Source organism: Equus przewalskii, chromosome 12 (assembly GCF_037783145.1).
Source record: "Equus przewalskii isolate Varuska chromosome 12, EquPr2, whole genome shotgun sequence".
Lineage (NCBI taxonomy): Eukaryota > Metazoa > Chordata > Mammalia > Perissodactyla > Equidae > Equus > Equus przewalskii.
In genome coordinates this window covers 32,018,128-32,038,698 of record NC_091842.1, presented here as the reverse complement: position 1 = coordinate 32,038,698, position 20,571 = coordinate 32,018,128, and the positions used below count along the sequence as shown (strand labels likewise).

Sequence of the window (20,571 nt, the reverse complement as noted above, 5' to 3'; positions counted from 1 at the left end):
GCCCCTTGTCCCACTGCCTCATGAGCGCAGGGCCTCTTTCACCCTAGTACACTCTCAAGCTTGCTGTGTAGCTGCCTCACGTGGAGGGCCTGTGGAAACACAGAGGGCCGGGCCCCACCCCTGGAGTTTCGGAGTCCATGGGTCTGGATGGATCTTAAAATTTGCATTTTAACCAGTTCTCAGTTGATGCTCCTCCGGCTGGTCAGCAGACCACTGTTTGGAGAATCATTGCTGTACCGGGGTAAATTTCAGCAGACAGGCTGTGTCCATTGACTTCTTAGGTGGTGTGTGTGGGCCTCATCCAAACAGCTCATCTTCCTTCTCTGTCTCCCTTGATGTGGACTCAGAGGGTTCTGGCTAGTTAAGAGCATCTGGATACAGCCTATACATAGAAGCATCACTTGTGGGTGTGTACCCCGGAGAAGCTCTCGCTGGTCCAAGAGGAGGCATATGTGAGGATGTGTATTGCAGTGTTGTTTACAGAGGCAGGGACTGGTGACCATCTAGGTGTCTGTAAGTAGGAAAATGGCTAAGCAGGGCTGATATTCTGCTGGTTTGCAATGAAATAACTGGATGTTTCTAGCTGGCATCTATTCTGATTGGTCGCTTCTTCCACCATATTGGTTGTTGCATTTTGAGACCAACTTCTCTGCAGGTAAGTGAAATATGGGGGCTGCATATGTTGGAAGGCTATGCGGCAGTTGCAAGTGAGGAAAGAGATTCACATTCAGCTATATAGCCAGTTTTCATATTGTGCAGAGAAATGAAGAAACAGAATGAGGTTTATGGTGAAATCACCACCCATGTTAAAGATACATACATCTACAGTAATACCTATGATATTATATATCTTTCAAGGATAATCATGTATATAAATAAATGCATGATGGAGGGTAGATAAAGAGAAAAAAAATGTGTTGGTGAGGTCCACCTTTAAGTGTAATATCTCTTTGACAATGATCTCTGCTCTCTTCTATGTGCAAACAGTGAGCTTCTTTCCTAAGTTCACGTCTACCTGTGAAGGTCACTGTTAGAGGTTAAATTGTGTCCCCGCCTCCCCAAAGATATGTTAAAGTCCTACCTTGTGGGCCTCAGAATGTGACTTTATTTAGAAGTAGGATCATTGCAGATGTAATTACTTAAGATGAGGTCATACTGGAGTAGGGTGGGCTCCTAAGCCGATATGACCGGTGTCCTTAAAAGATTTCCGTGCAAAGAGAGAGACACAGGGAGAACACTATGTGAGAGGGAGGCAGAGGTTGGAGTGATGAAGCTGCAAACCAATGCACACCGAAGATTTCCAGCAAACCACCAGAAGCTCTGAAGAGGCAAGGAGGGATCCCCCGTAGGTTTCACAGGGAGCGTGGCCCTGCTGCCATCTTGAGTTTGGACTTCTGGCCTCCAGAACTGTGAGACGATAAATTTCTGTTGTTTTAAGCTGCCTGGTTTGTGGTACTTTGTTACAGCAGCCCTGGGAACTAATTAGTCACTTAACACCTCTCAGCTTCTTTCTTTATTTGTAAAATGCTAGTGAGAATGATATTGACCCTTGAGTGTGTGTCAAGGGGATGAAACATGATGATAAATGGAAAGGCCCCAAAACACAGTTACACCCCGGGTTCTATGCTTTCCCTCAATCCCTAGCTACTGATGTAGAGGGACACCAGCACGGGGTGTGGGCAGATCACACCAAACCCTCCACAGCACAGGAAACCCAATGCACGCAACGTCCAGGGCCATGAGTACAGACTCTCGTTCAAATTCCTGTGCTACAACTTCCTGGCTGTGTGACCTTGAGCAGGTCAACTCACCTCTCTGAGCCTTGGTTACTCATCTGCAAAGAAGGAGGGATAATCCTCAAGGTGTTTATATGCTGCTTAGTTGAATTAAGGCATGTAACGCGATTAGCATAGTACCTGGCTTATGGTAAGTACTCACTGAATGTTGTTTGTTACTAATCGTGGGCCATTGCTCTGCATCGAGTGTTGGTATCTAGTGTTAGATATTAGGGGGGACTAAATCTATGGGGTGCAGACACATCACATCTATTCATCGTTTAATTCTCTCAACAGCTCTATGGGATGGGTGACACTGCTATTACATGGCTGTTGTGACAAGCAGGTGAACTGTTCTGCATGGTGTCCTTATGTAACCCCTAATTGCAGTGATCTTACTTACATCTTCCCCCCACCTCCCCCCGCTAACTAGCATGGCGGCTCCACGTCTTTGGTTCATAAGCGCAGCGCTCAGAGCACGGGAGGTGGCATCATTGTTTTGAATGAACAGATTTAAATTCTTTCTCTTTCAGGGCCCTTGCGGATGTCATGAGGCCACAGGGCCACTGCAACACTGACCACATGGAGAGAGACCTCAACATTGTGGTCCATGTCCAGCATTACGAGAACATGGACACCCGAACCCCTATAAATAATCTTCGTAAGTACAGCCACACCATCCATTTCCAGTCCTGCGTGGTGACCCGTGCAGGGGTCACGCGTCCAGATTTCATGGTGTGTGTGTGTGTGTGTGTGGGTTCATTAAGAGCTTCTCTTTGTTGACCAGTTAGAAGTTTTATTCCATCTCTCCTGGGTGAATCTGGGTTTGGCATCATCCGATTCCTCTTGTTAGGTTCTCTGTTGAAGAATGATTCACTGGGTTGGTTCTTCTGTTAATGAATGGACCACTCGGTTGATTCATCTTGGTTGATCTGTTAACTAATGGCCCTCTTGGTTGGTTCATCAGGGTTGGGTACTTGGTTAACCAGTGGATGACCTGGTTGCTTCATCTTAAATAGTTAATCTGTTAGCCAATAACCCATTTCATTGGTTCATCTTGATTGGGTCACCTGTTAACCAACGGTCCATTCGCTTATTTGTCTGCCTCCTGAGGTAGACCAGTTGTGACTTTTAGGTTTCAAGCTGTTTTCAATGAACAGATCCTAGTTCAGAAGAATTCGATCGATTTTTCATAAAACTAGAGTTTCGTAAAAATAATCTACGAGCTACTCTGTGTGTGTGTGTGTGCACACGTGTGTGTGTTGACTTGTGGTTATGTTTGTTTGTGGTGTATATCTGTGATTCGACAGTAGCAAATTCCATTCCATTGTTCTGCCATGAAAAAAAGCTGCATTTCCTGTTGTGTTTCCATAGGTATTTTTTTAGCTGATAGAGCATACTTGGGGATCTTGGTGCGTTTCCAAAGATTTACTTTCCTTTCAAAGGTCTGTGTATACAACATACATTATAGAGGTGATGCTCTGACTAATGGGAGTGGGGAAAAACAAGATTGTTCGGTTTTTGACAATTGTGTACTACCGTGGTTATTCCTAGCAATTATGTTTTCAAGTAACCCCCACATTAAAGTAATGTGTAGGGCTGGTTTAACATAACAAGAGCCAGACAATTTAAAGGATGCATTTAGTTGTGGCTGGAGGTTCTTAAAAACAGAAACAGTTCTCGCGTGGCACATATTCTAGTCTGGGTCGCCTTTGCTGAAGCTCCACCAGGAGTTGCCTTGGTGTTTTATTTGCTGAATCATAGTTTTTGACTGTTTGGTTGCAAATTTTTACACTCGATGGGTGGAGGAATAGGCTTGTGGAATTTGACAATGGTGATGCAAATTCTCTGATTCTGCGTGGTGATAATTTTTCACGGCCTTGGAAATGTTGCAGGATGTTCACAAAGTCAATGTTCATATGGTTTGAAAATGGGCTACCAAATGGAATGTCTTAGGTTTCATTATGTTAAGTAATTTGACATTATTTGTTTATGAACTGGATCATAAAAGGGTATGAGAAATCGTCATATTTTAGATCAAAATACACCAGCAATTGGAAGTTTTATGACCAGATCTCACAGCCCCGAAAGATACGGTAAATTGTACCAACTCTGACATGGTAACTGCTGCATCCAGTTCTGGCTTTGATGGAAATGAGCACATTCTCATTCAGCTGGCCCTGGGAAATAAGTTGAACATGGATGTATGTGGGTCCCACACGTCATAAGTGATTGACTATGATCACAGAGTGGAGAAAGCTGAGATGGTCTTGAGCCCGTGGCTGTAAAAGGTGCCCGTTAACTAGTTTCTCATTTGAAGTTTCCATTTTTAAGATGATTTTGAACCAGCACTCAAATGGAATAACAGCTTACGGAAGTCACCCAAGTGTTGTCATTCCATCAGGCAAAAAGGCAGGGAACATTCATGAAGCTTGCGTTAATAAGGGACTTTTGTTTAGAGGGATACTGAAAATAAATTATTTCTCAGAGATAGATTTCAGGTACCAAGTAAACCAGAAGTCTCTTGTGACAGGTTAATTTGATGTATTTATAATTCTTGCTTTTAGTCTATATTTTTGTCTCAGTAATCAGTGATCTTTTAGACCAAGAAAAAATTGTCTTGTAATATTCTGCTGGGTGGAATTACACCAGAGCATTCCTGGTAAACTATAGGGAAGAATTCCAGGTGTCACGTTACAAACATTGCATTCTCATAAGAATTACCACAGATATTAATTTCATATAACCCTGCTAGGTTCGTCCAATCCTTATTTCCTAGCATTCTTGGGAATATCTGGAAAATAAGAAGCATGTAGCTTTGCCACAGGTTTACATTAATAAGTTTAATTTATATAACAAATTAATTCAGTAGCCAGTAGTAATAATAAGTTTCCTTGTCATGACTTATCTTTTTATTGATTTATAGGAGCTATTTATATATTATAGATCCAGGGGAAAATTTGCCTGTTCAGAAGAAGGGATGATTTTTTTTTTATAATTAAATTTTTTTTATTGAGTTAATGATAGGTTGCAATCTTGTGAAATTTCAGTTGTACATTCATGTTTGTCATTCGTGTTGTAGGTGCACCACTTCACCCTTTGTGCCCACCCCCACCCCACCTTTCCCCTGGTATCCACTGAACTGTTCTTAGTCCACAATTTTAAATTCCTCATATGAGTGGAGTCATACACAGATTATCCTTCTCTAGTTGGCTTATTTCACTTAACATAATTCCCTCAAGGTCCATCCATGTTATTGCAAATGGAATGATTTTGTTCTGTTTTGCAGCTGAGTAGTATTCCATTGTATGTATATACCACATCTTCTTTATCCATTCGTCTGTTGATGGGCACTTAGGTTGCTTCCACGTCTTGGCTATTGTAAATAATGCTGCAATGAACATTGGGGTGCATAGGACTTTTGGGATTGCTGACTTCAAGCTCTTTGGATAAATAGCCAGTAGTGGGATGGCTGGATCGTATGGTAATTCTATTTTTAATTTTTTGAGGAATCTCCATACTGTTTTCCATAGTGGCTGCACCAGTTTGCATTCCCACCAGCAGTGTATGAGGGTTCCTTTTTCTCCGCAACCTCTCCAACATTTGTTGCTATTAGTTTTAGATATTTTTGTCATTCTAATGGGTGTAAGGTGATATCTTGGTGTAGTTTTGATTTGCATTTCCCTGAAGATCAGCGATGATGAGCATCTTTTCATGTGCCTGTTGGCCATCCGTATATCTTCTTTGGAGAAATGTAAGAAGGGATGATTTTGGGAGTTCATTGAGAGGATAGGACTAGTTGACTCATATTTATCAGTTATTAGGGACTCATGAAGCCAAGCAGTCACCAGAGCCCACGCTGACTGACAGAGAACCAGGAGAGAAGGAATCCAATCTGATAGCTAGAAAGTTAGAGCAGCTCTTGGTACCAGAATTAGAATGCACCTATTGAGTATAAAACCCTTTTCTGGACATTATGGGAGCTACAAAGATTTGCCATTACAAAAAAATGGAAAGAAAAATGCATCTGTTTGTGCTACATTAAGAAGGGGTACATCATGCCATTTTTAGGGTGTTCACTAAACATCAAAATTACCAGATTTGGCTGGGAATTCAATAGTCCCAACTTTAATGTCACTTTCATCTCTCTTCAATGACTCACTTGACATTGCTTTCGGAGAACGATCGTCCCCCTCTATTTCTCTCTCTTTATCTCAGTACTAAGGGGGGATCACTGTCTGATCTTTCCCTTATGCTTTGGTCAAATTCTAAGAGAACCAACAGTCAGTGTAGAAAGCTGGAAATCCGGAAGGAGAGTGGAAGCTGGTGAATGACTAGGCTGAAGGCAGATAGGGAGGAGAAAGCTTCAATATGGGGATCTTTCTGCCCACTTTTCTCCATCAATTCCTATGGGGGATTTTTCCTATGATAGGAAGGACTTGCCTTTTTATCTGAAGACTGCTTTTTCTTCAGCTGATGCTGTTCGTGTTCTTTCCAGGCACACAGTGATACTGCCTAAAAATATTTAGTCTGATAATCAGAAGGGCCTCGACCTCTTTGATTAACAGGATGCAGATTCAGATGAGATAGTGGTTTTCTGCAAATGCTTCTCGGCTTCTGTATAATTATAGTTTGCTTTTGAAGGCGCATTTTGTCCTCAAGTGGTATGAACGTGATCTGTCTCCCCCACCCCAGCTTCCCTGTCTGCGATGACACCCCCCATCCCTTTCGGGAGTGCAGGGTAAATATAGCCTCCCTTTAGTCTTAGGGACGGGAGATGTGAGTGAGGAGCAGGGGGTACAAGGATACAAACGGGATCAATGTTTCTCAACCTGTTTATGTTAACAGCACACTTTTTAAAAAAGAAGTCTTTAATTCTGGAATAATTTCATGTTTACAGAAAAGTTGCAAAGATAGTGCAGAGAGTTCTGCATGCGTCTCACCCACTTTGCCCTAACGTTAGCATCTGGCATTATTATGGGACACTTGTCAAAACTAAGACATCAACATTATCGTCCATTAATTTTAGCTAAACGGTTGATATTGTTTGACTCTCACTAGTTTCTGCGCTGATGTCCCTTTTCCATTCCAGGATCTGATCCAGGATACTACCTTGTATTTAGTACAGCAAACTTGCTGGTAAAATTTTGGTTGTGCAGTATTGTTTAATGACGTGGTACAGACTGAAAACAACGCTAAATAAGTCGGCAGCAATTACAAAGCCTTTATTGCCACAGTGTAAAAAGTGTCTCCCGGTGTCTACAAAAACAGCCACAGAAAATTATTCACCTGGTCACTCTTGGAATGGAACCAGTCACTGTCCTGACTGTGCTGTCATGTATACTCATGGGACAAAGTAGCCTCAGGTTCCACACAAACGTGCAACCCCACTGTGGAATGAGGTTGATGTTACACTGTTTATTTTACAGCATAATCTGAGGAGGAGAGAGAGGTCACCCCAAACTGAGGAGAAACGCTAACTTGATGTCTCAGGACACAGAATCCATCAGGAAGACCAGGCTCCTACTGCAGCCTCACCCCACCTGCTACTCCCCCAGGACTGCTCCCAAGCGGATTAACAAGGGACCAGATGAAAAGCAGAGCCGTGGTTTAATTTTTGAAGAGGTTGACAGCCCATATCTAAGGCCCAAAGGATTTCCATTTATTTGTCCATATTTATCAAGGCACCTGGGATGTCCTATACTTGACTTTGGGAAATGCCTGTAGGGATACTCCCAACTATTAAAAAAAATTGGGGGAATTTCCTAACCAGGGCAGGCAAAAAGGCAAATATAGAAATGAGTGTATAAGAATAAATAATATGTAAGATGGTGTAATATTAACAGTAACTTATACAGACAGCGTTCTAAGTCCTCAACATATTGAATCCTCAAAACCTTATTAGGTTGGTACTATTATTTTCACCATCAGAAGGGTGGGGAAACTGAGGCTCAGTGAGGTTAAGTGACTTGTCCAAAGTTCATACAGCTGTGAAATGGTGGAGCTGGAATTTAAACGGGGCCAGTCAGTTCCCAAGGTCGGCGATTTTAACCACTACACTACATGACTTCTCCTCGTGGTACAGTGTTTACAGAGTGGGGAAGTCTTCCCCATGGGTAGAGGTTGTTAAAGGATGTGCAAAGTGAACTGAAAGATCGCTTGGCACTCTAGGAAAGAGAGCTGTGTCCAAAATACGCTCCAATGTACCGTCTTGTGATGAGTCCTCCCTTAGGAGGAATAATAACTAACATTTATTGAGTACTTACTGCACGCCAGGCATTGTGCTAAATGCTTTGAATGTACTAACTCAATCTGGACTCAAAACAACCCGCAAACAGCCTGGCTCATTTCTGCCTCAGGGCCTTTGCATTTGCTGTGCTTTCTGCATACAACCCACCGTTCCCAGGCCTCTTCCCTTTCATATCTTCTCCCCATTGCCACCTCTTTACAGAGGACTTCCTTGTCTACCTCTGGCCCCAGCATCACTACTCTTCCCCATTATTTTCTTCATAACTTATATTCTCTCTGAAATTATCTTACTCAGTCTTTATGCCTCTTCCACTACCATGTAAACTCCACGAGAACAAATGTTTTGTGTTGTCACAGCTGCACCCCCCGGCAGGAACTGGGCTGCCTCGTGGCTGCAGCTCCATAAACTTTTGTTCAATGAATGAAAGAGCCTGGGGAAGAGGTATCATTTTTCCTGTTTTGTGAAGGAGAAAACTGAGACTCATGGAAATTAAGAAACTCATCTAATGTGATGACTGAGATTTACATTAAAAATCACCAAGAAAATATAAAATTGTAGGGGATGGTAGATGAAACAAAGTGTGGCAGATATGATTGCAGCTGGGTAACGAAATACACAGGGTTCGTTATTCTGTTCTCCCTTTCTTTGTATATATTTGAAAATAGCCACAATAAAATTAAAAATTAACGAACTTGTCCATGATATCATAGTTAACAAATAGAGGAGGCAGGATTCAAACCCAGGGCTGTCTGACTCCATAGCCTGAACTTTACTGGATGCACGTGGGTCATCTTCTGATGAATATCCAGGCTCAGGGAGGGTGGGAATCAGGACCACCTCAGGGACTTCAGTAGGTCAGTAGGTAAAGCATCGCTATGTTGTCTGTCCCTAATGTGCTCAATCACTCTGTCTTGTAGTTCGCAGTATCCAGAGAGAGAGAATGTGATTGGTTCCTGACCAGCGAATGGCCTGGCTTCCCCTGGATCAGCTGTCTGACTCCGGTCCAATCAGATGGGTGGGGTGGGAGTACCTTAGGGCTCCTTCTCAGGACCATAGTGGGGCAGGTTCTCCAACAAGGCCATGCTTGAGAAGTGGGGTGGACATGGCTGTTTTAAGCTTCCTTGGGGTGGGGACAGGGCTTGCATCAGTTTTATTCAGCCCTGTATCTCCAGTACCGAGAAATTACACGATGTTCAAGAGATGTTTGTTGAATGAAAAAATACAGGCATAAATAAAGGAATTTCTAGCACCGACTCCATAAGAAATCCAGTGAAACCCATCAGCACGACGTTTGGGATTTTGGGTTTTGAGGGAACTTGGCTAATTCCAACCCGTGTGAGGCTTTAACTCTCTTCCATGAAGCCACAGCTGCCAAGGCTCTTGCTTCTGGACCCTAAACATCCTTTTCCACAGTTGGGCAGGCTGGCTATTCCATCTGAGACCTGTGACTGTGACAGTTTTGGCACATGGGTCTGTAGATTATACAGTTAATAATGGCCAGGGGGTGGATCTATGCTGGATTAGCTAAAAACACTTGTAGGTTCAGTGCAATGGCCTGAGTTGACTTTGTGTGGTCTTAGAGAAAGAGTTATGGTAGATGAGTCTCTGACATGTGAATGAAGCTCCTTAAACATGGCAAATATGTCTTTGAGAGTGTCGGGAATAAGGACTTGGGAGATAGACGTAATTAGACTGGCTATCTGCTCTGTCACCTATTAGCTGTGCAACCTTAGAAAAATTAATTTAACTCTCTGAACCTCAGTTTTCCATTCTATAAAAGGAGTAAAATAATATCTACCTTACAAGATTGTTGTGAGGATGAAAGGAATTAACATATATAAAGAACTTAGCCTAATGCCTGGTCATATAAATGTTGGTTGTTACTGTTCTTATTTGTGGAATGAGTGAACATTAATGTGAAAATGGTCCATTCACTAGGGGACAATGATATGCATCAGCTGAATTCATTGTGCAGTTGTCTTCACCGTGAAAATGTTTTTGCTCTGCGTGCCAGTTGATAACACAATTTGTGTGTGTGTGTGTGTGTGCGTGTTTGTTACTACTAATGTTTTTGATGCAAATGAGAACTGAAGAGACTGTCAATTCCTTCCCAAGGAAGTAGCTTGGATGGAGCAGCTGTCCCATTCGCAGCCATTTGTTCCTGTCTTATGTTTTTCTTCCATTCACATTAAAACACAGGAGCTTTTGTTCCGTTAGGAGTATTGATTTTAATATTTTGTTTACACCGGCATGCCAGGCCAGTCGGAATCTGTATGGCCCCAAACATGTCTTATATTTCCACTTGGACGTTAGTGTGTGTGTCTTTGAGGGGGTGTGTGTGTGTGTGCGCGTGCATGCGCAAGCAACAGAGAAACAGAGCCTTAAAAGAAAAAAAATCCCACTTTCTGTAAGTCATCTCTTGGGCTCTTTTCAAAAATTGCTACTAATGCTGGCCACATGGCCTTGCCTAATTAGATTTGCATTGCCTTCCCAGAGTGCTTTCAACCAGCTGTAGGACTTTTTGTAAAGAAAGTCTAAGTGCTCATCACAGTGTCTGGTTTAGTTTAAAAGATGCCAAGTTTTGTTCCTTTCACACCAGGGAAAGCCTATCTTTGGACACAGGTGCTTTGGGAGAGCATTTGTATGTATATATTGGGATGAAATCATGCAATGTGCCTAGCGCGTGCTTGACACTTAGTGTAGATAAAAGAAGAGTAATAAATAAAATGGAATAACGTTTGTTCTGCACCTATCACTTGCATGCATTTTACAGCTCACGTCTACTCCATAAAATAACTGGAATAGGGATTGCACCCACATGTTATAGATGAGGAAACTGTGGCTTAGAGAGTTTAAGTGACTTGTCTAGAGCCACAGAGATATTTCGTAAGGAGTTCAGACCCCAGATATGGGTTCAAACATGAACTCTATTCATGACCTTTCTCATACCTTTGCCAAGGACCCGCACTGAGTGATGTTCCAGGTTACATCCCTTCCTCTCGTTCTTCTTATTTATTCATTCCTGCTAAGAATCACTGTATGAGACTACGCTCATCTTTGAAAGTGGACCAACTGAGACAAAGTCACCCTTTCTGTCCTGGAGGACTCAGATTTTTAGCTCATTGCTTGCTTTCCTGTCATTAATATTTCCATTTAATCAATCAACATTCAACTGATAGTTATTAAAATCTGGCTATGTGTCAGACAATGTGCTGGGAATCGGAGGTATGAGCATGGATAAGACAAAAAAGGGAAATGTCCTCTTGGAGCTTATGATGCCATGGGGGAGATGGGACAGTAAGCAGGTCATTACAAATCAGCATGACAGGAACGAGTACGGGATGCTGTGGGAGCGTGCAGGAGGCCTTCTCAAGACACCTGGGCTGAAAGGGAGGGAAGACAGGTTAGGATATTTTCCTGAGAAGTTGATATTTTGTCCTGAGAGAGAAAAACTCCCCAACAACTTTCCAAGAATCAGAGTGAAAGACAGCAGAAAATTTTCACGTACTGACTTTTCTCGCCTTTGACCGAGGGGAGAGTGGTCAGTCTTAGAGTATAGATGTTTCTTTCAGGTCTGATCAGTTTTATACAAATTGTATAAAAGGAGAAAAGGATTTTGTTTGGCCAGGGTCACACTGCTTTGGGTAGGAAAATAAAAATGCCATGTGTGGCACGGGAAGACCAAAACTTCAGGATCAGTTATCAAGAGTTGAATACTCTGCCGTTCTTCAAAATTAGTGTTGAAATCTTTCTTCTTTTAAAAATAAGTCAATATCAAATGAAGCAACATAGTGCAATACCATAATACATATATTAAAATAATTTATAATAAGGTATTAGGAAACTGCCTGAAAAATCCCACTAAGAATTCTCAATAAAGTTAATTACAAGTTGAAAAGGACATCCCATCCCGTTAGTCTGAGAATGCAGTTAATGAAACTAAGTGTAATCATAAGCCGAATATTTCATTAAATGGAGACTTACACTCATTATTTAGGTATTAGGCCTGGAGTTGTGTGCTTGCGCGAAGGCTGCCGTGCTCCAAGCAGAGACTGTATCTTACTCATTTAAATCCAGTCTTTTGCGCAAGAAGATGGGGCGGCACCTCGGAGATCTGTCCATGGTGCTGAATCACATACTGGATGTAGTTATTTTGTTCAAACCACCCAGCACGAAAAATTTATCTTATAGAATTTCGGAGCTGGAGGGAACTTCAGGAACTTGGTTTCAAAGATGGCTAAAAATTAAAAAAAAAAAAAGGAACTTGGGGACCAACATAGTGTGCTAACTTTCAATTTTGCCAACAAAGGAAATTATGTAAAAAAGTCACTACTAAGTGCTATCACCATCATTTCATAAATGACACGGTCATCTTAGCACGAAACGTGTAGGTGAGAAATAGTTCTCAAAATAAAATACAATTCCTAAATCAAGAGAAGTTAGCTTCATGAAAAATTCATTTCATTGTCCTTATTTTGTCTTTTTTTGGTCTCCCGTCAGATGAAGATGAAAACGTGGATTTGCATTTTTGGGAATCATTGATCATTCCTTAAAGGGTTTACTCATTGAATGAGTATTTATTGAGTACCTATGATGTGCTAGGCACTGTGGCTTGGTGGTAGGGGTACAGAGGTGGGCAATGTGTGTGTGCATGTGTGTAGGTATATACATATACATATATATGTGTATATACGACTTCATAGAGATTATAGTCAGTCCATTCTCTGCGCTTTACAAATAGTGAAACTCAGGACCAGGAAAATGTGTGGGTTTTCTTAAAGTTACACACAGATGAAACTTGTCAGGTTAATACTGTTTCAAAAATATTAGTGAATATTTAGCATGCAATTACTGATCACAAATACATGCTTGTTTGGCAGTCCTCCAAAGTGGACTTAAGGATGTGAAAGGGAGGGATAGACTTCACAGCTGTCGGAGCAGCGCTAGTTCAGTTTGATCCCTTACCTATTATCCAAAGGAAGCCCTTTGAAATATTTAGATATTCTTGACATTTTAACAAAATATTGAATTGCCTAAAGCCCATAATTGGAAGTTGCACAAGGGCAGCATGCGGTATTTGATTTCCTTTATCGAGTAGTTAACAAGAAAGAGAGGAAGCGCCGCATTCTTCAGAGGCATTATTTAAAAATTTTTAGTGCATCTATTCAAAGTCAAAGAAGGTCATCAATCAAATAATTCTTTGATCAAAGCTGACAAAGATATTGCATAAACATGTTTTAAAAAATTGTTCCTTATGAACATTTTTGTTCTGCCAGTCAGCTTAGAGGTGGCTAGGTTCACATCCTGGTGCTGTTTCTTAAAACATGTATTTATTATTTTACTTCGTCTGTATTATAGACATACATATAATAAAAAGTATTCACATAATATGGTACTGAAAACCTCACTTCTGTCATTTATAGTAGCCTCTTTATAGATACAAATGTGATCTCAAGTCATATAATTATTAATTCTATGTAAACTAGAATATTTCATTTTATTTCAACGTGTATGTATCAGGTATGGTTTATGTATTTAAATTTCATCTACTTTGTTCATTGTTCTATCCTCAGTGCCAATGATAGTGCCTGCCACATAGTAGACTCTCAGTACCTATTGCTGAATGAGTGAATGAACTTATGGAATGTTGACACTAGAAGGAAATTCAGAGATTCTTTAGCTGGTCACCTCAATTTAATTACAGTACTGAATAATCATCTGTTACTTGTGTTTGACTAATGTCTATTGATTCTTTTTGGGCAATAGCACCTTGATTTTTCTTTTGGGGGAATCAGTCCTCATCCATGTTTTAGGTGGAACTAATCTCTTCCTTCTATTCCAAGAGTGAGCTTTTGACCTGGTCCTAAGCCAACAAGTATATTCTATCCCCCAGTGTATTCTAATTTTTGGAATAAGACAGTGTTCGTCGTCCAACTTTGTTATTTTTTTTTTCAGTATTATTTTGACCGCAGTGATGTGTTCAAGGCTGGGCAAGTTCCCCAGTAAGAAGTAGGTCCACAATTTTGTTGTTGAACTGTTGCAGAGAAAAAATCACTTCCTGCTAGGGTTGCTAGGAGGATACGATATACACCTGGAGCTGTTGGAAGCCATCTTGCCACCACAGGGGGGAACACCTGCCATGGAATAGAGCCATTGCAGAGAAAGGCAGAATGGAGAGGGGAAGGGAGTGACTTCAGTTCTGATCATATTGAGTTCCCGGATCCAGCCATACCTGAAGCCATGGGCTTTTTGGTGACATAAAGAATGAATTTCTTTCAAATTTAATCAGTTTGAGTTGGGCTTCTGTCACTTGCAAGGGGAAGAATGCTGATTTCTATAAGCAAAATCTACCACTTATAAATTACCCACAGTTTGCAAAGCATATGTTTTCTCATTTAATTCTTACGAAAATCTCCTGGTGCTATAGCCAGGGAGTCCCAAATCTAGGCATAGATGTGCTGACTTTGTTGTGATTTTATCCTACTAGACTGTGAGCTCATTGAGGTCTGGGATTATGTCCTTTTCTCGGTATCTCCATTCCCAGCATTTAGACCTGAACACACAGTAGGCAATTAGTAAACGCTTGGTGAATAAACTACCCAAGGCTTGCTGCTTAACTAATTGTGACCGGTCTAAGCTAATGCAGCTACTTAAGTGACAGAACAAGGATTCGAACCCCAATCTCCAAAGTCTAGGTCTAGCACTCTTGCTTCTTCACCCTGCATTTGGCATTGGGCAATTTGGGGGTGTAGTGACGTTTGGGTTTTCACCTTAACTTCGTTGCATCACCTTCCTGCTTAAAACTCCTCAACTGAGCTTTCCATTGCAATAATAATAAAAAAATTAAACTCCTCACATGCCTACAAGGTCCTCCATAGCCTGGCTCAAGCTTTGTCTCCCCGACTTGATCACAGCAAGCTCTGTTTTCTCTTATTTGAACAAACCAGGATTGCTTCCACCTTAGGGGCTTTACTTTTCTTCTTCCCGCTGCCTGCAACACTCTTCCCACAATTCATTGCAGTGCGGGCTCTTTTCCATCATTTAGATCTTGGCTAAACTGTTATCTCTTCGGGGAAGCCTTCCCTCTAGACAGTAACCTACCCTCTGTACAGAATCCCTCCACTCCCCCTCTCTATTAGGTCAACATTTATTTTCATCACAGAGCGTATCACCACCTAAAATCGTCTTGTTACCTTGTTTCTTTTGTAACTTCCCCACCAAAATCTCAGCTCCCCGAGACCAGGGACCTTGTCTGTCTTGTTGCCCACTGTATCCCCAGTGCCTAGCACGGTGCCTGGTGTAGTGTAGGTGCTATATAAAAATCTGTTGAATGAAAACTGTCACAATACAATAACTGCGCACATTTTCTTGAGTAATGGCTACTATTACTTTTTCTTTGTCAATTCATTGGGGCTTTATTTCTCGTGGATGAAACCTTCATGTTGTTTTCAGAGTTTAACCAATGCCATATTACGTGCCAAGAGAAGTTGCAAACATCTAAAAGATTATGAATACATATTCCAGCATTGCCTGGAAATTATGAAATGTCACACAAAGGCAGTGTTTTCAAAGTCTAGTCCGCCAATTTAATCACAATTGATTTTTTTCAATAGCATTTCCCCCCATTTCATTTCTTTAGGCTCCTCTCTATCGTAGATTGCCTCATAATGTTCCCATCCATGCTGACTCTAAATTTCATTAGCATGAAAGCAAGCTAAGGATGGAATGGGTGTGTTTAATATTTATGAAATGACTACGTGGTGTTGATGTGGATAATAAAAAAAACTTAGCTCTGATGGTGCAAAGCAACCTTAATAATCCCCTGCTTAGGGTCACAATATTGATTTTAATGTATTGCCAAGTGGACTATCAAATCTCCCATAGCTATGTCCCACATTTAATTATTATATTTAAAAGGAAGTCTTAAAACTCAGAGGGAGGAGGTGGTGGGTACAAAGAAAAACACTTAACAGATCCACAGACCTGCTTCATATCCTATAATTAGGCATCATCCGACGGCAAGCCCTAAACCCTGGCTTCTCTGTGGTTAAGATCAAGGATGTACCCGCCTTGGACTCGGAATCCCAAAATGCCCCCAAAATGCCACGGGATCTTATAATCCTCACCCCTGAAGCAAAATCAGGTCAAGCTAAGAAAAGCACTTAAGAACAAAGATGTAGTCTGTGGATTTTCAATTACAAATGCTTTGAATGTCCCCTGCCTCCCAGGATACTTTTTAGTAAAATATGGAAGGAAAGTGGGATGTATCACGTTGTGGATAGAGGGGATGAGAGAGGAAGTCATCCTTGGTTACCTTTTCCTGGTTTTCGATCTTTGTGGACCACTCTAGTTCCTTAGGCAAGGTTTCTGTTCGTGCCAGCCCAGTTGATTAAGCAATCACTGTCTGTGAAACACTCTATGAGGCTTACTTGGGGTGAAAGTAATAACACCAATAGTTAGCATTTATTGGATACCTGCTGTGTGCCAGGTGTTTCAAATATATTGTCTCATTCGGTTCTCTTTACAACCCTGCAAAGTGAGTGGAATTATCCACATCTGACAGAGTAAACAGGCACGGGCTGTCCATCTGATCCATTGATTCTGGTACAGCGTGGTCTAGCTCCAATGCCTGGGCTCGCTCTTCCGCCCAGAGGAGCACATCGGTTTCCTCTTGGGTGCTGTCACTGATGACTGGAAGCGGCTGCCTGAAGTGGAGTGTTGAAAGGGATTTTGAGGCCATATTCAAGCTCAGTGGGCATGAATGCTGAGATTGATTAATCATGTCTGCTATGAGAGAAGGCTAAGACAATAGAGCTTGTGTGCTTGTATATTTACACCCCTATTTCTGCTACCCTTATGATAAAAGCCACTCAAAGGACTTAGGATTTTGTAAATGAGGGAAGATAAATGTAATATAAAATGAGGGACTAAAAACTCAATTGATGTATTGGGAAGCCCTCAAGTGTGTAATGCCTAACATATGGTGTTGGATTATAGTAGGTGATTAGCATATCTGTGTTTAGTGAATGAATGAATACATGAATGGATAGTTTGAGGTATGATAACCTTCTATTCTCCTAGGGTCTCTAAGCTCTTTGCATCAAGTCAGACCACCATAAAACTACATAGCTGAAATGCATTCCTTTGTTTCCCAGAGGAATCCCAACCCAAAACTGTATTTTAATAGTATATCCTTGATCTTTTAGAATAAAAAATCGTGGTTGATATAACAAAGGGCAACAGGAAGAATGGATTTGCATTCTTGTAAACCTGCTGTTGAAAATGGGGCATATTATGTTGTTCCATAGCCTTTCTAGAGAGAATGACTTCTCTATTACACATTTATTCAACAAATCTTTTCTTGCATTATCTAGTTTGACACTGTGCTAAATGTAGACCTCTAGAGCCTACATTTGAGTAGGAGAAGCCTGTTCACATATGCAATAGATAAAAAAATTTAAGAGTTATTACTTGTGATAAGTATGAGAGGAAATAAGTAAGGTGATAGGATAGAGAATAACAAGGCCGACATCACTGAGGAAGTGACAATTAATGTGTGTCCCAAGGACGAATGACAAAGAACCATCCAGGGAAGAGTGGGGGAAAATGGCATTTTAGGTGGAAAAAAACCAGAATGTGCAAAGGCCCTGAGGCAGGAAAGTGCTTCATCATGCTTGTAGAACTAAAGGGAGCCCAATGGGGCTAGAGTCTGGTGAGGGAGGAGAAGAGGTTATATAAATAAATGTGGAGGAATGCTATTCAGAAATGAGAACAAAGTGAGACACTAGTTAGACTATAGCTACAATTTTTGAACACCTACTGTATGCTAGGTACTAACTATGTTAGGTGCTTTACATCTGTTATATTGCGTCTTAATGATTGATCTGTCCCTCTAATAGTATTTCCCAGTGGGTGTCCCACTGAACACTAGTCCTTTGAGATGTTCTGCAAAATTAGAGTTTCTTGGCCAAATAAATTACATGCTCTCTCCACCTCTTGGAGATTTTCAATACATGTTAGCACATTGAAGACTCTGAGAGTAATGCAATAAAGCCATTTACAATTGTGTTCATTTCAATGTTTTTCAAACTGATATATCTATTAAGCATCATTTTGTGCAACAATTATTGATAGAGAAAATAGTATTCCGGAGAGCTGACTTTGAAGAATGCTGCTGGATTAATGTTTACCTGGCCCTACTTAATCACTTTCTTTGGTGGGAAACTTGATACCTCTCAAGGCAATCCATCCTGCTTTCCGGCAGACCTCATTGATAGGAGGTGTGCCTTATTCTCACTCTAAAGTTATCAGCCAAGCCCCTAAGAGCAGCCTAACAAAGGAAGTGGAGGCCAAAGCTGTTAATAATTTTCTTCCCTCCCCTCTGTGCACGACAGTCTTTGCCATCCTTCAAGGCTCAGGGTAAACAGTCCATAGCAGGGTGTTTTGGTGACAAGCAACAGAAATCGATGTTGTGTGACTTAAGCAACAAGGGGGCTTTTTGGAAGAATATGGGATGGTTCGGAGAACTGAAGAAACCTCTGAAGAACAAAGCTTGGGACAGTAGGAACCAGGGCAGCTTTAACCAGGGCTGGTAGCATGAGCTAAAACCTGGTCTTCTCAAAGCTCTTCTGCTGATATGAATGATCATAACCATTTCTCTCTCTTTGGGCCCACTCCACTTAAATTTAAGGTCCTAGGGGAGAGTCTGGTTGGCTAACATTGAGTCACATGCTTGACCCTTGGCTAAGGAGGGCATATACGTGGATTGACCGTATCACCAAGATGGCACATAGTGGGGAAGAGGAAAGTCTCCAAAATGAAATTGAGATGCTGGGCAGAAGAAGTAGGCAATGGATGCTGAGTATCCAAAAAGAGAAACCAACAGCCCTCCAAAGGTCCAAACAAATCCGGTCTTCTGCCTGATTCTTGGTCTGGATTATATATGCCTTGCTCTCTGTCCACACCCCTTCCGTTACCACTCAGTTCTACTACCATCTGGATGCTGCCTGGCCATCTTTCCTGCATTGTTTTCCTTCCCTGTGGCTTAGCTCTTGTGGGACATTTGCCCCCTGTCTCTAATTAGGCATAATAATGAAACCCAGCTAATGTCTCCAGCAAAGTTGGCATAAGTGACCAAGGGGAGATTATTCATAGGGGAGGGGCATCAAGCAATTGGAAGGGAGCTGTGTGATGTGGGATGCATTGAGTGGGGGATGATGTGGTTGGTAAGGAAGGAGATATGAGTGGGAATCTGGGTGGATCGAGGAGCATGTGCACAGAAGGCTGCTAAGGCAGGTGGGAAGGAAGTAGCCTTGATGCACTGAGAGGGTGCCACCACCAGTGAGGAGTGATGAAGCTGCCTGGCGAACGGAAGGCCTTGAAGTCCACGTTCAAGAATCTGGAACTGAGCTCCTGGGAGTTCTTGAGCAGATGTCTTGCCTTATTCCGCGTCTCTGACTAACAGGTGTCTTGGGTTGTTGGGATGATGGATGAGAACGGCCTTTAAGACAATTCGGGGAAGCTGTCCAGCAATCTCAAACACAGCTGCCACTACCTTACCACGAAGTCCTTGTTCCAACCCTTCACCAAAGCGTTTCGAGGGTTGCTAGGAAACTGGGGAGGCTTGAGCAGTTGGGATCTGATTATAATAATTCTCTAAGTTTCCATGGTTGGAGGAGGAGCTAGGTCAGTTCAGTGCCATATTTTCCACCTTACTATGGAGTAGAGTGAGGTAGTCAAGCCTTGAAGACAGGTGAATTCCATTCTGCGACCTCAGGTCAGGGACGGGGAGAAGTGAATGGGAGCTGGGGGTGGGGAGAGAGACAGAGAGTGCAGCATAAATAATGTAAGGATTTCTGTTCATCATTCCGCACAATGAGCATATGCTGAAAGTGAGACGGGAGACATGAGTCTGCTTTCGCCTCAGACAGACTCACTTCCCACGAGCTCCTCCTGAGTGTGATTCTAGCATTTAAAGATATGCATTTTTCATCTAACTTGGCCCCTAAACACAAACCAGTTCTTTCATATGGTGCTCAACCAGAGAAACAGTCATCGTGGGTAATTTTGGCTGAATATAATTTTAGCCGCTCCCTCTGGCCTCAGATCCCGCACAAGACAGGACTCTAATGCATAGTTCCATGAAACCCCTGCTTGGTCCCCATGGAGAATGCCATGTGACTGCCTTTTCACTGACCTGCCCACCCCTTGGCACAATGTAGACCAGCTGGAGGGTCGTGGGGCTTATTTATTTGTTCCTTCCTCCAGCGATGTCTCTTCTGAGATCACTGTTAGAACCGGGAGCCCCCGTACGATTAGCCACTCCTCTCATGAACCACAGCCCCGGTCCCCGGGTTGTGAAAGCCCACCGCTGCCCTGGCACAGCATATTTCTTGGAGATTTTGGCTAGGATTTTTAGGTGGTTTGTGGAGCTGGGGATTTTCCAGAAGGACAGCTCACCCGGCCCTCTGGGCAATGTCTTTGGCCATTGACATATAGTGCATTTTTTAAATTAATGTATTTATCCATCTGAATAAGTCAATAGGT

The 20,571-nt window shown here is 42.0% G+C and overlaps 1 protein-coding gene across 3 annotated transcripts in view; it reads left to right on the top strand.

Annotated features, from left to right (window-relative positions):
- The window catches only part of SHISA9 (shisa family member 9), a 333,409-nt gene that overhangs the window by 11,283 nt on the left and 301,555 nt on the right, over positions 1–20,571 (top strand). For all 3 annotated transcript variants that reach the window (XM_070568516.1, XM_008518028.2, XM_070568515.1), the window contains exon 2: positions 2,309–2,436. In XM_070568516.1, the coding sequence (XP_070424617.1) occupies positions 2,309–2,436 (128 nt within the window). The remainder of the gene's footprint in view (positions 1–2,308; positions 2,437–20,571) is intronic.